At 38.6% G+C, this 21,651-nt stretch overlaps 1 protein-coding gene across 1 annotated transcript; it reads left to right on the forward strand.

The window, feature by feature from the left end:
• The first annotated feature begins 4,225 nt into the window (after nt 1-4,225).
• On the forward strand, nt 4,226-17,849 carry MRPS36 (mitochondrial ribosomal protein S36). The gene is made up of 4 exons (XM_049864977.1): nt 4,226-4,336; nt 10,881-10,944; nt 12,420-12,607; nt 16,515-17,849. The coding sequence occupies exons 1-4, from the start codon at nt 4,298-4,300 to the stop codon at nt 16,530-16,532; spliced, it is 309 nt and encodes a 102-aa protein (XP_049720934.1). The 5' UTR covers nt 4,226-4,297; the 3' UTR covers nt 16,533-17,849.
• Nucleotides 17,850-21,651: the final 3,802 nt, after the last annotated feature.

The raw sequence follows: 21,651 nt of genomic DNA on the forward strand, positions 1-21,651 counted from the left end.
TAGTCTAGGAGGCTAGAAGTCTGATTTCAGGGTGCCAGATCCAGGGGAAGGCTTTCTCACTCTGTCAGCTCTGAGGGAAGGTCCTTGTCATCAATCTTCCCCTGATCTAGGAGTTCTCAGCATAGGGACCTCAGGTCCAAAGGACATGCTCCGCTCCTGGCTCATCTTGTTTGGTGGTAATGAGGTCCCTCTCTGCTCTGCTCCCTTCTCTCTTTTATTATCTCAAAAGAGATTGAAGATACAACCTAATCTTGTAGATTGTGTCCAACCTCATTAACATAACTGCCTCTAATCCTGCCTCATTAACATCATAGAGATTAGGATTTATAACACCTAAATAATTACATCAGATCACAAAATGGAAGACAGCTACACAATACTGGGAATCTTGGCCTAGCCAAGTTGACACACATTTTGGGGGGACATAATTCAATCATAACAAGTCATAAGAATTCAAGTAGTCCATATATTAGACCTTTTTCAGATATATGATTTGTAAATATTTTTCTCATCCTTTGGTTTGTCGTTTCACTTTCTTGATGGTATCTTTTGAAGTAGAAAACCAACTGATTTTTGAACAAGTTTGCAAAAGCAGTTCAATAGAGTAAGCATAGCCTTTTCAACAAATGGTGCTGGAGCAAGTGGGTACCCTTAGGCAAAAAAATGAACCTCCAGCTAGGTCTCACACCTTATACAAAAATTAACTCAAAATGGATCGTGGACTTAGAAGATAAAGCTTTTAGGAATAACACAGGTGAAAATCTTAGGAAAAATATTTGGTTGGGCAAACAGTTCTGTGATTTGGTATCTTTCTGCTAATTGCCTCACTCCCAAGCCAATGCCATATATTCTAGGTTTTTGTTACGGCAGTATCCCAGTTGGCAATACTGATTATTAGGATAGTTAACCCCACCTGCTGCAACAAACAACCCCAGAAACCTCAGTTTAACACAATAAAGGTTTATTTTTCATTTATGCAAAATCCCATCCAGCTTGAGCAACTCCATTCCATCTTGGAGCTATATACCATTTGGATCCCACTGCTTCCAGTGTCACTGCAACAGGGGAAGAGAGAGAGAAGGTCATGGCTTTTAACTACCTCAGCCTGAAAGTGTAACTTTTGTTCGGGATCCATTGGCCAGAACTAGTCACGTGATCCTACAGCCTAACTTCACTTGAGGTTGGGAATATTCGGTAAGCAAGCACTAACAGTCTCCTCCGCCCTTAAGCATCCTCTTTATTTATACAGATATAATCAAACACAAATTTATTGTCTTATTTTTACCCTTTTCTTAAAATGTAGCAAATTGTTATGGACTTAATTGTGTCCCCCCAAAATAATGTGTTGGAATCCTAAAGATCTCGGCTGCTAACCAAAAGGTTGGCAGTTTGAATCCACCAGCTGCTTCTTGGAATCCTATGGTGCAGTTCTACTCTGTCCTATAGGGTCGCTATGAGTCGGAATTAACTAGAGGAAAATGAGTTTGGTTTGGTCTTATACCTGTGGATGTGATCCCTTTTGGGAAGAGGGTTTTATTTGTTATGTTAATGAGGCCATGTCAGTGTAGGGTGTGTCCTAAACCTAATCCCTCCTGAGTGACATAAGGAGCACCTACACACAGTGAAAAGAGCACAAATAGGGAAAACAAATGCCATGTGAAGATCACCAAGGAACTGAGGAAGGCTGAGGTTGCAGAAGTTGAGAAAAGTATCTTCCCTAAGAGCTGACAGTGAGGCTTCCCCTAGAGCTGGTGCCCTGAATTAGGACTTCTAGCCTCCTGAACCGTAAGAAAATCAATTTCTCTTCTTTAAAACCACCCACTTTGTAGTATTTGTTATAGCAGCAGTAAGAAGCTAATATACACTATATACATTCTTCCACACCTTGCTTTTTTCATTTAATCTCTGTCTAGGATTTTCCATATCATACAGAGAGAGCTTCTGCATTCCTTTTTTTTTTTTTTTTTAATAGTTACACAGCATTATGTTGTGTGGCTATAATATTTATTTAGCCATTCTCTCTCTTTGTAGTCAATCTCTTCTTTATGAAAACTTGAAGTTTCTGATTTTTTGGTAATACAATGGTGCAATAGGTAATTTTGTACCTATGTCATTTCAAACACGTGTGGGAGTATCTGTAGGATAAATTTCCAGAAATATGACTGCCAGGTAAGAGGACAAATCATTAGTAAAGTATGCATTTAGAAATTACCAGTTGCCCTCCATAGAGGTTATACCATCTTCGCTCTCACCCAACAGTGTATGTGAGCGCCCCTTTCACCGTAGCCTCCCTGCAGAGCATGTTGTCCAAGTTATGTATTTTGGCCAATTTGATGGATGAAAATAATACTTCAGTATAGTTGTTTTTTTTTTTTAATTATGAGTAATGGTGAATGTCTTAATATTTTTAAGGGCCATTTGTATTTCTTTTTCTGTAGACTGCCTGTTCACGTCCTTTGCCCACTTTATCTGTCTACCTTTAGAATATGTGCTGCTAAAACAAGCTTTGAAAACATTTTCAAAGACATAAGGAAGCAGAATGACCCATCACTAATTTGTATTTCTATAAGGCTCTCCAGATTTATAGCATCAAAACAGATTGGTCACTCTAAATATTTACAATAGCCTAAGGCTACACTGAGGAGCCCTCGTGGCACAGTGAATAAGCTGCTAACCAAAAGGTCCGCAGTTTGAACCCAACAGCTGCTCTGTGGGAGAAAGATGTGGCAGTTGGCTTTCATAAAGATCTACAGACTTGGAAACCCTATGGGACAGTTCTACCCTGTCCTATAGGGTTTCTATGAGTTGGAATTGACTCAATGGGTTTGGTTTTTTTTTAAGGCTACATTACCAGTGGAGTCCCTGGGTGGTGCAAACTATTAAGTGATAGACTACTAACAGAAAGATTGGCAGTTAGAACCCACCCGGGGCGCCTGAGAAGACAGACATGGTTCAGTCAGCCTTGATGGCAATAACAGTGTACCCTACAAAGTTATGTTAAAATGGTCACAATATGTGTTAAAAATTGTAACAATATAAACATTAATATTTGCCATGTTGTTATTGTGTGGCTTAATAGCGACCCTGTGGTGACAGATTAGGACAGAGTAGACGTGCTTCTGCTCCGTAGGGTTTCCTAGGCTGTAAAATCTTGATGTTCTTCTCCACTTGGAGTGGTTTGAATCTTCGACCTTTTGATTAGCAGCCAAGCACTTAACCATTGCAACACCTGGGTTTCTCATCTTTACCATAGGACTTAATATATAACTTTTGGGAAATGATATGGGTAGCTTATGTTTCAAAATCCAACTTTTTAAAAAGTTTGAACTTTTGAGTTCTCTCAAACTTATAAGTAGAGGCAGCAGTTCAAATATCAGGAGTAATGGTAGAGAATACAAACAGAAGTCGAAATCAAGTACAGTGAAACCTGTGAGAGCCAGAACTTGAATGAACTACCTTGTTTTGTAAGAATCCTACCTTGTTTTAGTTTTGAGTTTTCCTTCTCTGACAAAATTCCACCTAACACAGGTTCTGGCTTTTGCAGGTTTTACTGTAATACCAATAAGTAAGGGAATGTGAAAACTAAAAATACCCATTGCCATTGACTCAAATCCAACTGACTGCGATTCTATAGGACAGAACAGAACTGCCCCATAGGGTTTCTGAGGCTGTCAATCTTTATGAAAGCAGGCTGCCACATCTTTCTCCCTCAGAGTTGAAGGTGGGTGCAAACCACTGACCTTTTGGCTAGCAGCCAAGCTCTTAGCCACTGCACCACCAGGGCTCCTAGAGAATATGAGGTGGCCCTATACTGACTGACCCAGAATTTACTTTTTCTGAGCTAGCCATTAACTCCCACACTTTAACAACAGCTTGTACTACTTACTTGGTTTCAGATTGAATTTTGGACTATACCAAAATTGTAAACCGGCTGTCTGTATAGGAAATGGTCCTAGATCACTCACAAGCCGATGAATAACCCACCCAAAACCACTGCCATCGAGTCGATTCCGACTCATAGCGACCCTATAGGACAGAGTAGAACTGCCCCATAGAGTAGCCAATGAATAAAAAAGGGCAAAATAAGCACACCTGACACCTTCACCAGCAAAGGGAAACAACAGTGAAACACGTGGGCCTGGGAAGAGGGGTGGGGCCTCGCTCCACAGCGGCAGAGAATCTTGCGCCCGCTCGCTCCTCCCCGTGACGTCATAGGCAGGTCCCGCCCCCGGCTGTCGGCAACTGGTAATCTGTGGCTCACAAGCGCCCGGAAGCTACCCCTACTCCAGGGGTCGTGATGGGCAGCAAAATGGCGTCCGCCAGCAGGGTCGTTCAGGTAAAGAGATTGGGCGACTTTCCGCACCGTGGGCTGTAGGGATGGTGCTGACTATAGCAACGGCGCTGGGGAGGAAAGGCTATGGAGGAGGCTGCGTGGTGATCGCAGCCTTGAGCAGGGCCGGCGGCGGCGCCCGCGGGTGTGTGTGACAATTGGACCTTTGAGCCCGTTGGGCTGGGCAGTGAGCCAGGGTCCGGAGCTGAGGGCTCGAGCCCCGCCGCGGAATGCGGCATCTCGGCAGGTAGGCACAGAGTTGCTCTGGGGTTCTCGGACTCTCCTCCACCGGGACCTCATTAGCCGCTTCGGAGTCTGAAGACAGGCTAGGCTGCCCTGCAGTAGCGTAGCCAATCGCCGTGTAGTATTGTCTGTGATGTCTGGGTACAGCCAATCGGAAGGAAGGAGATAGCGGCGAGAGAAAGGAAGCGGACCCTGTCTGTAACCCAGTGTCCCTTCAAGGACTTGGGCGTGGACGGAGAATTGGCCCCGCGGGCTGCGTCCTCACCCGGGGACTATTCTCCACAAGCTCTCCAGGTGTCTGGCTACCGGCCAGATCGGGAAAAGAGAAAAAAAGGATATTATTAAAGTTTATCTGTAGTCTATGTTTTAGTGTCGGTTTTCCAAGCCTTTGTTTTCTCAGTTGTAGATAGGCAAGTGGAGGATCTTTGTTAGTGTGCATATGAGCTACTAACTCCTGAGAGTTTTTGCTTCTCCAGCAGTGGTCCTTAGCTTAAATGAGAGGTAAAATTGGTATGTAGATGGACACACCCTCCACTTTTGTGGTTGAAGTACACGATCTTTTTTTTATCCTCAAAACGTATTGGTTCATGGTTAACTTTTAGTTTGAAGTGACAGGTGCACTTTTGCACAACTATATGTCTTAAAATCCTTTTCCTGAAGTTGTCTGTCAAAATGATAATCCTAGATCCCAGTCTTTGATCCCATTGCAACAAATGATTCTCATTTATTCATTTCAGTGGGTAGTTACTGAACGTTTACTAATTAAAGATTCTGTGAAGACATTGAGAACGTATCTCTAATATGTACATCTGAAAAAGGACTAGTATCCATAATACGGAGCCCTAGTGGCTCAGTGATTAAGAGCTTGGCAGTTCGAATACACCCGCTGTACCTTAGAAACACTAGAGGCAGTTCTACTTTATCCTGTAGAATTGTTATGAGTTGGAATCAACTCCACGGCAACGGGTTTTTGGTTATCCATAATACATAACTCAATTTAAAAATAAGTAAAAGATTTGAATGGGTAATGCACAAAAGAAGATACCAAATGGCAACAAGCCTGTGAAAAAGTGCCAACATAATTACTCATCAGGAAAATGCAAATTTAGACCAGGAGCTACTACCACACACTCACCAAAACGATTAAGATTTAAAAGACTGACAATACCAAGTGGTGATGAGAATATGAAGTACTTGAAACCATATGAAGCACCATACATTGCTGGTGGGAGTCTTAAATGGTATAGCCACTTTGGAAAACTGTCAGTCTCTAATAAAGTTTCCCGTTCAACAATTTATACACAGCTTGTTTCATGACATTAGTTACAAACCCCTAAATGTGCCAGCACTCTTCCTCTTTCCTCCTTGAGTTAACTGTGTCCATTCACCCAGCTTTCTTGCCCCTACCATTCTTCTGAACTTTGCTTTTGGGCAAATGCTGCCCTCTAGATCTCCTATGGTTGATTTTTTTGAGGTGTACATTCCTCACTGGTCTGCTTTTATATGGCTATAATGTAATCTCCAGGAGTAATTTCATTTCCAAGTTTGAGGATGACTAAGGGCCATTGTCTCGGGGATTCCACCAGTCTCTATCAGACTAGTAAGCTGGTCTTATTGATGAGTTTGAATTTTGTTCTACATTTCTCTCTCACTCTGGCCATGACCTACTATTGTGGTCCTGATGACCCAGTAATTCTACTCTGAGATTTAAACCCAAGAGAAATGAGTGCATCTGCCCACAAAAAGACTTGTATAAGAATGTTCATAGTATCTTTATTCACAATAGCCTCCAAACCAGAAACAATCCAAATGTTCATTAGCAGGATAAACAAATTATGGTAGAGTCACAGCAATAATAAAGAAAGAATTATTGATGTATCAAAAAAAAAAACTGTAAGATATGCAGATAGGAATGGTCTGTGCCCTTCTAACAGGAGCAAAGACCTGTACTCAAATATTTGTAATACAAAGCAGTGTTTGGTAACATTATGTAATAATTACATATAACATTACAAAATTTATGGAGTACTTCTGGGTCAGGCCTATACTCAGTGCCAGGACTGCAGTAGCAATAAGACAGACATGCTGTCTCCATAGAGCTTAGAACCTAGATGCTGATCATACCTTGAAGAACCAAGTATTTCAACAGAGTGGCACAAACTCATGGGAAATCCAAAGCATGATCTCAGAACATTCAGAAGAGAAATTTGCCAGGACTACGGAGTATTACACACAAGTAATTTTAGAAGGGTAAGTTAAAGGTTTTAATTAAAGGCCTGCTGAATGCCAAGCAGTATACACTTGATGTGTTTGGGCCGGTGTGAGAGCAGAAAGGTGACTGTTTATCATTTAGGAAATGATTTGGCTATATAAGCTACGAAGTTGTCAAGGACTTCATTTTACTTGGATCCACAATTTTCCTTGGATCCACAATCAACGCCCATGGAAGCAGCAGCCAAGAAATCAAACGATGTATTGCACTGGGCAAATCTGCCACAAAAGACCTCTTTAAAGTGTTAAAAATCAAAGATATCACTTTGATGGCCAAGGTGCGCCTCACCCAAGCCATGGTATTTTCCATAGCCTCATATGCATTTAAAAGCTGGACAACATCATAATTCAAAGGCATCAATTCTTCATCAGTCTTCCTTATTCATTGTCCAGCTTTTGCATGCTGTTTTATTTTTTTATTATAATTTCTGAGGTGCATATTTATCACCCTGTGTTCCTTCTAGTGTACTGTTCACTTCTGAAAGGTTCTTCTCATAATTTTCACTGAGTTCAAAACTCTAACCCCAGCTATAACCTCATCTTCCCTCAATTACTTCCTACAGTTAGTTTCATCAAGCCCTTCATTTCCTTGATTGTTCCCTTTTCTTCCAGTCAATTGGTCCCATCCTGCCTTCTTTTCTTATCCAGTCTGGGACCCAGGGTCCATTCAACCCTTCTCTTACCAGCACCCTTATTTTCACCTCACCCGTAAATCCCAAACTCTGAATTAAGCCAATCACCCATCTTCTCTCCTGTGGCTGATATGGGCAATAGCTATTCACCTCAGAAATTATGATTAAGAAAATAAACCAACCAAAACCAAACCCATTGCCGTCGAGTCAATTCCGACTTCTATAGAATGGAGTAGAGCTACCCCATAGAGTTTCCAAGGAGTGGCTGGTGGATTCAAACTGCCAACCTTTTGGTTACCAGCTTGAGCCCTTAACCACTGTGCCACCAGTGCTTCGATAAAGAAAATAGTGGATTAAAAAAAACAGAAAAATGAAAACAGAATCACAGAGTAATGAAGAAAGACTTAAAGGATTCAGAAAGGATTCAGAGAAAGTAATAGAAGTAGATGACAGATAAGAAGATTCAACTTGTGTCTAAGTATCCATTTGCCATCCAGTTGATTCCAACTCATAGCAACCCTGTAACACAGAGTAGAACTGCCCCATAGGGTTTCCAAGGCTGTAACCTTTACAGATGCAGACTACCACATCTTTCGCTTTGAACCATTGACCTTTCATCTAGCAGCTGTGCTCTTAACCACTGTGTTACCAGGGCTCCTTTGTATAATTAGTCTCTGAAAAAGAAAAAACAAATAGGACAAATTCCAAAACTTGTAATTTAATAAACCTTTTTTGATATAATAGAATAACCTACACCTTGTACTGGGAAAATTCATGCCAGTATGGTTGACCAGTGGGTATATTCTAGTAAAAGCATTAGATTAAAACGAATAACAGTAACGAGACTCAAAAGGGAAAGTCTTCAGAGTTTTCAACAATACTACGTAAAAGAAACACATGGATAATATTTAAGGTATTTAAGGAAAGAAAATCTGAAACAAGGATTTTATATCTATCTAGCCATACTGACCTTCAACATAAAGGCCACAAACTCCTCTGAACCCTCACTAACTCTGAATGTTGTTTCTAGGATCCCCTCCTACTAGATTTTGTAATCAGAGAAAATGTCTTAGAGAGAAATGACATTTGAGCTGTGTTTTAAAGGATAAGTATTCAGGTGAGGGGGTAGACATGAGAGTAGTGGGGGTTGGAGGGGAGATTTCTTGACAGAGGGTATGAGTTGTAGATGTAACAGGGATGAGAATGGCATGGTACATTTGGGAAATGAAAAATATTTCAAAATACGTGGAGTAAATGGTAAATAAGAGGTGGTGGGAAATGAGGCTGGAGACGTAGAAAGAGGTCAGATCACGACCGGTCTTGTGAGTGCCAAGTAAGACTTTGAACTTTATCCTGAAAGCTGTTGAAAATTTTCTAATAGGGAGTGACAGCTAGGATAGAACATTATTTCAAGAAGCCTGGCTATGGAAGAGAAGCTATGGTTAACTAGAGGAAGAGTTGTTTTGTCTTGAACATGGAAGACTTTAGCACGCTTTTATGCTGAGGGAGACGACTACCGTATGTATGTTCCATCATTTTCTCACAACAACGGAATTATGGTGGTGCATTTTCAGGCCAGCCCCAACAAGCCTGTTTACTCTGTGCCCATATAAAATATATATGTGTATATGTACAAATATATGGCAGATAAACACACACACCTCAATTTCTTCAGTTACACAGCAATTTATAGATTACTTTTGTTAGAAATAGTACTTGGTTTATTAGATTCTTAGCATTGTATATTCAGGGGATTTCACACTGATGGGTCCGTTTAAGGTTCTCTTTAGCGTTATTGTGGAGCCCTGGTGGCGCAGTAGTTAAGATTATGGCTACTAACCAAAAGGTTGGCAGTTCGAATCCACCAGCTGTTCCTTGGAAACCCTGTGGGGCAGCTCTACTCTGCTATAGGGTCACTGAGTTGGAATTGACTGTATGGCAAAGAGTTTAGGTTTTTGGTTTGTTAGCATTATTGGAGCTTAACTGGTGGCACTGTGGTTAAGCGTTTGGCTGCTAACTGAAAAGTCGGCAGTTCAAACCAGCCATTCCTGGGCAGAAAGATGTGGCAGTCTGTTTCCATAAAGATTACAGCTTTAGAAACCTGTGGGGGCAGTTCTATAGGGTTGTTATGAATCAAAATCAACTGAGCGGCAGCGGGGGTTATAGCATTATTAAAGGTCCCTGGGTAGCTCAAAAGGTTTGCACTTGACTACTAACCTAAAGGTTGGTAGTTCAAACCCACCCAGAGGCACCCCAGAAGAAAGGCCTGATTATCTGCTGCTGCTAATATTACAGTCAGGAAAGCCCTATGGAGCATGGGGTTGACATGAGTCAGAATCAACTTGACAGCAATGGGTTTGGTTTTGGTTTTGATAGCATTATCTCCGTCACTCATCTGTCAATTTGTCATTCTGCTGTGATGGCTTACATGTTGCTATGATGCTGGAAGTTATGCCACTGGTATTTCAAATACCAGCAAAGTCACCCCTGGTGGACAGATTTCAGCAGAGCTTCCAGACTAAAATAGACTAGGACAAAAGGCCTGGTGCTCTATTTCTGAAAATTAGCCAGTGAAAATCCCATGGATCACAAGCAAAGATTACCTGATACAGTGCTGGAGCGTGAGATTGGAAGGCACTTAAAATCCAGTGGCTGCAACAGTGGGCTCAAGCACGAAGGTGGCACAGGACTGGGTAATGTTTCGTTCTGTTGTACATGGGGTCACCACGAGCCAAAGTTGACTCAGCAGTAACCAACAACGTAGCATTATCTGGAATTTTAAGAATAAAAGTGTTAATACTTTCCAAATATCTGTTATAAAAACATTCTACATTCTAAAAATAACCTGTTTTTATGGGTATAGGAAAAAGACTAAGATAAAGGGCTATCAAATGTTTTAACAGTCTGGTTTATATGGGTGTTGGAATTATAGTGTTTATTTTCTTCTTTGTGCTTTTCTGCATTTTTTTTAACATAGAATGTGTTACTTTTATAGTCAGAAAAAAATATTTTTTTAATTACCTAAATTTCAATATGATTATTTACTTTTTATCTTGTTCTAAAATTAGGTATTGATTAACACAGCAGGGAAAAAACACCTGATATAATCCATGCAATGTGAAATCTGTGTCATCTTGATAGGGTTGTTTTGAGGTCATTTGATAGTATAGTAAAATACCTTGTGTACAGAGTTGTTACGAACAGCAGAAAAATAAGTTAATAATTCATAAACCAGCTTTCCAGGTTGGGATCAATACAATTTATAGTTCTTGTCCAATATTAAGTATTTCGTTTTAGCAAAGGTATCTTATTTATGAGGTTCAGTAAATCATTTCTTTTACAGATAGTATTAGGGGGTTATTTTAGTGCTTCATCTTTTTTCATGCATTTTATTTTTCCTTTAGGTAGTCAAGCCACATACTCCATTAATAAGGTTCCCTGATAGAACTGACAATCCTAAACCCAGTGGTAAGTTATACTTTATTTAGGTTTTTTTTATTTAAATGTCTATGTGCATATTTACACATATTTTACTATAGGCAGCATCTCTCATTATGTAATCAGGTATTGTAGCTTAAATCAAAATGGTATCTTAGGTAGCATGCAAGTAGAAATGAACTTATTACCTCCATTTTAAAAAGGTAGTGACTCAACAGATGTCTGAATTTTTAATAATACTGAGTTTATATAGGGGAGCTGTCTTAGTTTGCCAGTGCTACCATAACAAAAATACAAGGGGGTGGCTTTAAGAAACAGAAATTTATTCTCTCACAGCTTAGGAGGCTAGAAGTCCCAACTCAGGGTACCAGCTCTAAGAAAGGCTCTCTGTTCTCCCTGGGGGAAAATCCTTGGCTCAGCTTATCTATCTTCTTGATGTTCCTTGGAGATCTCCATGTGGTCTGTCTTTCCCCTGTTCTTGTTTGCTTTCTTCTGTGCCTAATCGGCTCTTTCATTTCTCAAAAGTGATTGGTTTAAAACAGACCCTACGCTGATATGGCCTCCTTAACAGCAAACTCTATCCCCAAATGGCATCTCATCCATCTGTAGGTCTGGGGGCTAGGATTTACAACACATATTTTGGGGGGAGGGGACACAGTTCAATCTGTAACAGGAACTTTTGTCCTACCTTTCTTCTAAGAGTCTCCCGTGCTTACGTGTGCAGAGGTCATGAGGAATAATAACCATTCCTGTGTTTCTCTACCAGCCAACCTTCTTTTCTTTCATTCACTAATTGATCTTTCCGATCAAACATAAATATTTTTGGATTGCCTTAGTCCTTAGCAATTATTGATTATAAAGTAATTGAACTATAAATTAATGGGAGAAGATTCTGGAAGGGTTCTGTTTTTATCTGACCCATCCTTTTAATCAGATCCTCTGTCACTGTCTTTATTATAAGATACTTGATCTTTAATTTGAGGAGAGTGACAAATTTTATAGGGATACTTTTAACTTATCGTAACTACTATCGAAGAATTAAGATATGGGTGATGAACAAGTATTAAGGAATTGAGAAAACTGTTCTCATCTACATTTACCAACTTTCTTATTCCCCATTATATTACCTGCAAACTCCTATATCTGTTGGGCTATGAGGGCTTACCCAGTACCTTATATGGCAGAAACTTACAGTAATGCGGGTTACCCATAATGGGTACCCCACTAAATAGAAATTTTATTATACAAACTTGTGAAATTTAGTAATTCACTTACTTAAAACTACCTCTTTGTTTTAAAATGAACTTTTTATGAAATTATATATCCTACATATTTTTATGTAACTCAGCCACCCAACTGAGTTACTCTAAAATATGTACCTCTAGTACTGACTTATAATTCAGGAATGACTTGACTATTTAGTAGCAGATAAACAACATAGTATTTTAAGGCACTCATACAATTTCTCTGAGTATGTTGTTATTTATTTATTTATTTCATTTCAGTATCAGAAGCTTTGAGATCAGCAGGAATACCTTCACACTCTCCTGCAATGTCACAGCATTCTAAGGGAAGTAAATCACCAGATTTGCTGACGCATCAAGGTCCACCAGACACTGCAGAAATAATAAAAACATTACCTCAGAAATACAGAAGGAAACTTGTGTCTCAAGAAGAAATCGAATTTATCCAAGTATGTTGTTGATCTTTATCATAGGACTGTGCAAAACACCTTAATGTTTTTGACTTTTGGAGTTTCACCTGCTGATTAACATGCTTTTCCCACTGTCTTGTCAAAGTGTGGCCATAGTAAGACAGTGACAGTCAGGCCAGGACTGTGAAGCAGACACAGTCAGAGCCCTTGTAAACATGTATGAAGGTATAAATGTGTTCAAGTGTAACCAGGCAAGGGATATAAATTTATCAATTTCAAAACTGGAGGCCGAGAAATACTAGTAGTTATTAGATTGACATTCAGAAGCTATAGAGCAGAAGTTCCCAACTGGCTGTCTAGATTCAGTCTCAAGTGCTTAAAAAAACCTGAGTAATTGGTCAGCATTTAAAAATGGGGAAAACTGACATAAAAATAACTAACTCTAACTTCTGGAAAAAATCAGAAGATCTGACAGCACTGGGCCAATGATTCTTCCTGGCAGCAATCACCTGAAGCTGAGTGGTGGGTGCCCCTTTTAGAGACAGCCATATACTCCCATTTACTGCCTCTTCCCCAAACTACCTTTGCTTATCTGTTACCTTCCTAGCCCCTTTAGGCATGTGAATTTTCTTACTTCTTGCCTACAGAGTTATTTTCATTGTCAAATATACAAGAGAATAAGGTTGAAATAAATTCAGTGTCTTAAAAAATAAAAGCTATAGAATCTCCAAGGAGAAGTACAGGCAACAGCATTAAAGATGTATTTTGAACTAGGCATACTCCTATTCATCCTCATTCGTTTAGTTAACAGACATTTATTGACTGCATACTATGTGCTAGGCACTATCAGGAATTCCAAAGGTAACAAGCAATCCAAGATTCTTCCTCTCCAGTAGTTAAAAACCCAGTAGGCCTCTTATATTCCACTGAGGGCAAAACTGGTGACAAAGCATCTCTGATTGTGAACCTGGAGCTGCAAATGTGAAGGCAGTGTCAAAGGGTGAGAGAACTGTAGCTGTAAATATGCTGCATTACTCTTTGGGAGACCCAAGAGTGAAAGCTAAGATTGCATCAATTTGTGCGAGTGTGCGTACTGTGCAATTTTAAAGCACATATATGCACAGGGAATTCAGAAAGGGTTAGATAAGCCTGGGTGTAAAATTACAGGTATATGTCAGGCTGAAAACATGTGTGTATAAGTTGTATTAGGTGCTTTGAGTCAATTCCAACTCACAGCGACCCTGTATGTCACAGTAGAACTGCTCCCATAGGGTTTCCTAGGCTGCAGGTTGCCAGGTCTTTTCTCCCAAGGAGCGCCTCCGGCAGGCTCAAACTGCTGATCTTTCAGTTAGCAGCTGATCACTTAACCATTGTGCCACCTGGGTTCTTTGTGTGTATAAGAGGAGATAATGATTAGTAATGAGGGTCTGGATTGACGTATGTACAATAAATACATGATGGCTCAGGAAGGGGTTGCAGATGATGGATGGTAACTGATTGGGAACATAAACCTCTAAGGCAGTAAACCTCTAACTGAATTCTATCAGTATACTAAAAAAAAAAAAAACCCTATGGCATTGAGTTGATTCCAACTCATAGTGACCCTATAGATTTCTACTAATTTATAAGTAGTGAGCTAGGTACTATAAAAAAGGATACAAAAGAGAATAAGATGTGGTGCCTCACCTCAAAGAGTTTAGAATTAAGATGGGAACAAAAAGATAGACCAGAAATACTTAAATAATAATAATAATAATAATAGAAGGCAACAGAAGAGATATATGTAATTGTCAAAGAGTGATATTGACAGTAAGTACTCTGAGTTTAAAGGAAATACCTATAGATGTTAATAGAATTTGTGTTAATAAAACAGATTTGACTTAAATTCTACTTGGATAGAATGTATATTATCCTTTAATGCTGGATTAAAAAAAAAAAACGGTGAACACCTATCACTTTTGTAATGGGGGAAGAAAATTTTAAAAAATACATCTCAACAAGAAAATGTTTTTTAAGTGGTAGAATTGAGTTTGGCTGAAAACTCCTAAATGTATATTTCAAACTCTACAAACTCCATTATTGTGGAAGAAGGAGGTAGGCAAACAAAAACTATCATTTATCATTTGCTCCTTTTTTAGAAGGAAAAAAAAAAAGCTTTCGTAAGAAATGAGTAATATAAATAAAACTAGGGCCCAGGGCTTGTTCACCTTTTGTAAGAAGATAAATTATTTTTTAAAAATTTTAGGTACAGCCATTTACTTGTAAATAATTGGACACTAATTATAGATCCATCTTATCAATACATTAAACTGCAGACCCCTACTTGGTGGCACTTTAGTTTTGTATGAAATTGTACATTTTTTCCCCAAAACATTCCAAAATCCAGGTTTTCCCACTCATTTAGACAGACCTATCCATCAACCAGAGCCCTCGTTAAGAGCTCGGCTGCTAACTTAAAGGTCGGCAGTTCGAATCCACCAGCCACTCCTTGGAAACCCTATGGGGCAGTTCTACTGTGTCCTATAGGGTCACTATGAGTCGGAACTGACTTGAAGGCAAAGGGTTTGGTTTGACACACAGGAAAAAAAAAAAAAAGCTGTTCCACTTAAGAGTAACCTTGATGAAGCACTGCAAATTATTGATTTTGCTAAATTTCGATCATTGAATACATGTCTTTTTAATGTTCTGTATAATGAAATGGGAAGTATGTATATAACATTTCTGCCACGTATTAAAGTATGAAAGTAGTCCCAAGGTAAAGCACTTGCTGGAGTTGCCAGGTGAATTAGCTACTTTTTTCATGGAACATCATCTTTACTTGAAATAAAGACTGACAAACTGTACCTCTTCAGACTTGGGTATTGGCAGATGCTTCCTTAAAATTATGAACAAATTAAACCTGTCACTTCAAGGAAACCAAATGACAGTGAAAAGTGCCAATGATAAATTTTCAGCTGTCTAGCAAAAATTACAATTTTCGTACTTTAAAATCCATTGGTGCAACACAGATCTATGGATCAGAGGAGAGTTCATTAAAATGGTTTGATTTCTACAGTGCAACTAATATTTAATAACCCACAACTGTTCATGTATGATGGAGTTATCAACGAATGCCCATAATTATTTGGAAAGGCTACTAAAACTACATGTCTGTCTGAGGCCAGATGTTCTTCATGTACTTTAACGAAGACAGTGTATTACAACAGTTTGCATGTAAAATCATATATGAAAATCCTGCTGTCTTCTATTAAGGCAGATATTCAAGAGATTTAAAAAATATATAAAAGTTACTCATATTTTTTTGTTTTGGAAAATACAATTATCTTTTGCAAAAATATATTATTTTAAATAATAGATTTATTATTGTTATTTGTAAATGGATTAGTATTTTTAAATTTCTTAATTTCTAATATGGTACATAAGGAGCCCTGGTGGTGCAAATGGTTACATATTTGGCTGCTAACCAAAAGGCTGGCAGTTTGAACCCACTCAGCAGCTCTACAAGAAAAGACCTGGCAATCTGCTTTAAAGATTGCAACCAAGAAAACCCTATAGGGCAGTTCTGCTCTATCACATGGGGTCGCTATGACTTGAAATCGACTTGGCACCTAACAAGAACAATATGGTACATATCAACAGATATTACCACATTTAAAAAAAAAAAAGCTTTTTGGGGTCCTCAATAATTTTTCAGAGTGTAAAGGGGTTCTGAGACCAAGAAATTGGAGAATCATTGATCTAGATCAACCTTAAATTCCTTCCAGATCTGAAGTTATGTTTATAATAAGAGACACAAGTACCCCAAAACTATGAAAAACCTAAAATTGTTTTTTAAAAATCTGAAGATCATTTGCTTAAAACTGTACACATTTCTTTAGTGGCCATGAAAACATTTCCTGTATAAATTTAACACCTTATCTTATTGCTTTATTTTTTTCCTTTTCAGCGTGGAGGTCCAGAATAATCACTGACAATGTGGCTGCTGTTTGTCATCAGACAAAAAAATTATCTTTACAATAAAGGACTTCCAAAATGAGAAATTGTACATTAAACAACTTTAATGAAATATTCTGTAAAAATATCAAAGATAGAAAATTTAGATGGACACTTATATCTCCTAATTTATGTATCTATGTATTGGGGTCAGCTTCTCCACAAGCTTACCTAATTGTTTATATACTTTATACTTATGAAAGTATACATTTTTAAATGTTAGCCTATTAATTTACTCTTCATTATTAAGTATTACCAGTGTTGAACTATTAAAAGCACACGATGTCTAGTAAACTTTCAGAGGTTTCCTATAATTACACATTTTTTCTGGTTTCTATTTAGAGAGAATTTATCAGGCAAAATTGCTGCTTTAGGGAAGTGATTTTCCTGAGATTGGATGAGGATCAGTGAAATACTACTCCATTATTTGTTTTTGATCCTGTAACATTTTTCATTCACAGAGTTACTGGAATATAGCTAGCTTAGTAAGTGTATCCTACTGTAAAGGGTAAGAACATAGCCAAGGTAAAACAGGTGACTTTTTGGTACTGAGATTGGAGATAACACAAAAGATTGTTTGTAACCTATACTCAGAAAAAATGTCAAAGAGTACAAAATGGAAAATAAATCGAGGCCAAAATGACCACAGCATAGGAATAAACGTTTGACTAGAAATTGTAATTTATTAAGTTTTGAGGGCTGTTAAAAAGTCTTGTTCTTTGGTTTATTTTATTGTTTTCATGTGATCACGTGTGCAAATCCTGATAACCAGTAACTTTCTCAAACGTTTCTGAAAGCCTCATAAAATCAACTTAATACTTATCTTATTTAAGGTAATTTGTGAAAATTTAATAAGGTTTTCCTGCCCCAAGGGTATGTATTGTGAAAGTAAAGCCTCACAAAGCCAAATGAATTCTCTTACATACCTTTGGTGATTTTTAGAATATGCCTTAAAGAAGTCAATAGTAAGGGTAGCTCATGAGCAATAGACAAAGTAGAATTGTTGTTGAATACATTTCTATATTCTGTGAGTTAATCTATACTTTCCTGTATCCTGCCAGTGTTGAACTGCTGCTGGTGTAAATTCTGTATTGTGGCCCACTGTAAGTGTTGCCCAACTCAAATATCAGATAAGGGTTTGATGCTTGCAGTATGTTGATAACATAAGTTGTAATGGTAACTCATGAAAAATATATGGTTCGTAATTCCTTTTTATTATTTAAAAAATGTTTTTGGAAAAGCATTTTTTTTTTCTAACTAGCATTATTCTTTTTTCCCCTGTCAAAATAAATAACTCAGACCGCCATTAACAGATTGCTGTGCAGGTTTAATAGACAACTTTAAAGTTGGGCAACATGTCATTACTCAGTACATCAGTGCTCCAGTTAAGTAAAAGATTTTCAGGGTACTTATATATAATTTCATCAGGAATTTTGAAGAAAAATTGTTACCAGCTGAGATTATATCAGAATACGTAGATCTTATAAGAGAGCAGTATGTGCTCAAACATTGTCAAAGCTTAGATAGAAACCGTACTAAGACAATCACAGATCAGTGAGCCATGGCTTTAAGACCTCTGGAGTCTTGGAAACAGGACTTGTCCATTAATCTTTAATTGTTTTCTGAAAGAATCAAATTTCAAGTGGTTCAGTGAGCCTGATCACCTAAATACAATTATGTGAAACTCAACAAGCTGCTTCTAAAAGTTAGTTACAGTTCAAGGCATAACTATAAGCTTTAAGATATATATATAAATATATATAATTACACAACACATAGGTTTCTAACATTTAGTAAGATAACCTTTAGTGTCATGGACAAGAGACCTCTGTTTTCATAAAGCAAAACTTACAATTTTATTTTATACCCCTTAGTTTTTTTATTTCAGTGAAAGGAAGCCCAGGACCATTTTTTTTTTGTTTTTTTTTGGAATCTATTATTGATCCTGTAGACAGAAACTGATGGAGTGAACTTAAAACAACAATAATCACTTTGACTTGGTTACCTAGTGCTGCTGTGACACAAATACCACAGATAGGTGGTTTTAAAGAACAGAATTTTATTTTCTCACAGTTTTGGAGACTAAAAGTCCAAATCAGGATCTCAGCTGTGTCAGTTCCTTCTCTGAGCCCTTCAGTTTCTGGTGTGTACCAGCAATCCTTGGCATTCCTTGGTGTTCCTTGGTGTCTGTCTTCTGAGTGTGTGTGTGTGTCTTATCTATTCTGGTCTTTTTATAACTCAAAGTGATTAGGTATAGGATTCAGCCTATATTGGCATGACATTAACATAACAAAAGAAAACCCCCTATTTTCAAACAGGGTCTTATCTACAGGTACAGTGGTTAGGATTTCAACACATATTTGGTGGGGGGAGGGGGACACAATTCAATCCCTAGCACACTTCTGACACAGAGAAACACAGGAGCAGTTTGGCTGGACAGTTCTTAGTGTCTTGTGAGGCTGCAATCAGATGCCACCTGGGGCTGCAGTCATATGAAGGCTTGGCTGGGGCTAGATGATAAATGCCCAAGGTGGCTCAGTCATATGGCTAGCAAGTTGGTGCTGGTCATTAGCAGGAAGCTTCAGTTCTTTCCATGTAGGCCTCTCCACAGGACTGAGTGAATTCATATGGTGGCTGACTTCCTCCACAGCATGCAAGGTAGAAGTAGCAATGCCTTTTATGACCCATCCTCAGAAGTCACACAAAGTCACTTCTGCCATACTTCACTGGTCACACAGTCTGTTTTGCTGCGGGAGAAGACTACACAAGTGCATTAATACCAGAAGGCAAAGATCACCGGAGGCCATCTTGGAAGCTGGCTACTACAGATACGTGAAAGCACTTTGTAAAATGCAAAATGATATACAAATGCTGAACAGTATTTTATACATATGACCACATTACCCCAGAATATCATCTAAAATGTCCCCAAATAGGAATTTACTTAGTAGCATGGTTATAATGCTGCAGTTATGAACTCCTATACCACAGTACGCTTGGGAGCCTCACAGGTGCACCATCAAATTTAGCTCATTATTTAGCTTATTTCTGCTTCAAGTTTAGGTAGATTACTGTTACAGTGATGTCTGTCAGAAGGAACTTTGACCTAGTCATGTGACACCATGCATCACGAGGTATTACTTGCCACAAGTAAAAGAGTTAGCAGTGTTAAAGTTGGTATGTCTTCTGTAATACAAGAAATTATGCCTGAGTGCATCAGCTCAATAAAAACCCAAGTAGTGACAAAGGGCTTAAAGGTGACCAATGACAGGAATGGTCAATATAAACTGAGCACTCAGCTGTCAGACACTAAGGGCTTTTATAAGTATGAACACACTATAAGCCAGTCCTATTACAGAGAAGAAACTAGGCACAGAAAAGTTTAGTAATTTCCCCAAGTCAAACATCTAGTGATTGAATACTGGTGAGGACAGTATTAAATTGCAAACAGTCTGGTTTCAAAGTAAGAACTCAGCCTCTACACTATACTACCTCGACTACAAAATTACCCTTGGTAATTCTGCTGCCTTCTTCAACACATCTCTGAAGATAGCATTCTTAACTCCTAGAAACATCAAATGCAAAGACAAGGGGGTAAACCTTTCCATCTTTATAGCAGCTCAAGCTCAAAACCTTAAAATCGCCCCCCTCCAATATCCAGTGTATCTATAAATCTTATCTGCTAAAAACCAAACCAGCCATCTGGATTACTGTAATAACTCTTTAAGAGACCTTTTTTAAATTACTACTTTATTTTTTTATTCTTGAAAGTATACACAGCAATACACCAATTCAACAATTTCTACATCTACAATTCAGTGACAATGATTACATTCTTCAAGTTGTGCAACCATTCTCACTCTCCTTTTCTGAATTGTTCCTCCCCCATTGACATGAAGTCACTGCTCCCTAAACTTCCTATTTAACCTCTGGAGTTGCTGTTGTCAATTTGATCCCATATAGTTTTTTTAAAAGAGCACAATGCTGAAGGCAGACATTCTTTCTGAGTAAGCTAACCTGTTGTTTGGTTTGAAGAAGACTTCAGGGGATTATAATTTAGGTTTAAAGGTTATCTTAGGACAATAGTTTCAAGGCTTCACCCAGGCTCAGTGGCCCAGAAGTCTGGATTCCATGAGAATCTGAAATTCTCTAACAGACCTTGCTCCTCTAAATCTAGTCTCTCACAACAACCAAAGTAAACCTTTTAAAAGAAGTCGGATCATATCTTTTATCTACTCAAAATCCTCCAATGGCTTTTCATGATGTTTTTCCTCAACCACCCTATTTAAAATAACACTCCCTTATTATCTCCATAGCACTTATCACTAAGTATCTTAACATATTTTGCTTATTACCTGTTTCTCCCACTGGAATGCTGATTTTTGTTTTGTTCCTTGCTGATTTCTCAAAGTCTACACCAGTGCCTGGCACATAGTAAGCACTCAATTACATATTATTTCAATGAGTTAATATGTTAACTTTATTTTGTTGATTTGTATGAAAATTGATAGGGATCTAGAAGTTGGGTATTTATCACAGATAACACACAGAGCACTTACGTGTCTAAACTTTCTAAGTGTTTCATCTAATCCTCACCATCCTATGATGTAGTCTATTATGATTTCCAGTTTAAAGGGTAGAGAATTGAGGATCACAGCACGTTTCAACTGAGTTGAATTTTTAGACCTGCTTTATAAATGAACTGGACTAAGAATGCCTCTAGACCAGTCCCTAAGAAAGTGACACCTGGTTAAGTAACCTGTGATCGCGGAGCTTGGCGTCCATAGCAACCGTGGCGAGGCCATACACGATCATGAACTAGCTACAAAGGGAGATCAAGGAAAAGGACAAGCCTCCCACACTCACACACACCTACCAAATTCCGAACTGAGAACACCAAATCCGAACGCCGACCTGTCTCCAGTAGCTAAGAAAAGACCCAAATTAAGAACTGTAAAAGGGTGACGCAAACAGCCACCATCAGATACACTCCTTTCGCGGAACCCGGAGTAGACTACGTCGCAAGGCGGGGGCGGTACAGCCCAGCCAATCAGCCGGGTCTCATGCAGCTTCCGGAGGGCGGACCCCGC

This window comes from Elephas maximus, chromosome 2 (assembly GCF_024166365.1).
Source record: "Elephas maximus indicus isolate mEleMax1 chromosome 2, mEleMax1 primary haplotype, whole genome shotgun sequence".
In the NCBI taxonomy this organism is placed as follows: Eukaryota; Metazoa; Chordata; class Mammalia; order Proboscidea; family Elephantidae; genus Elephas; species Elephas maximus.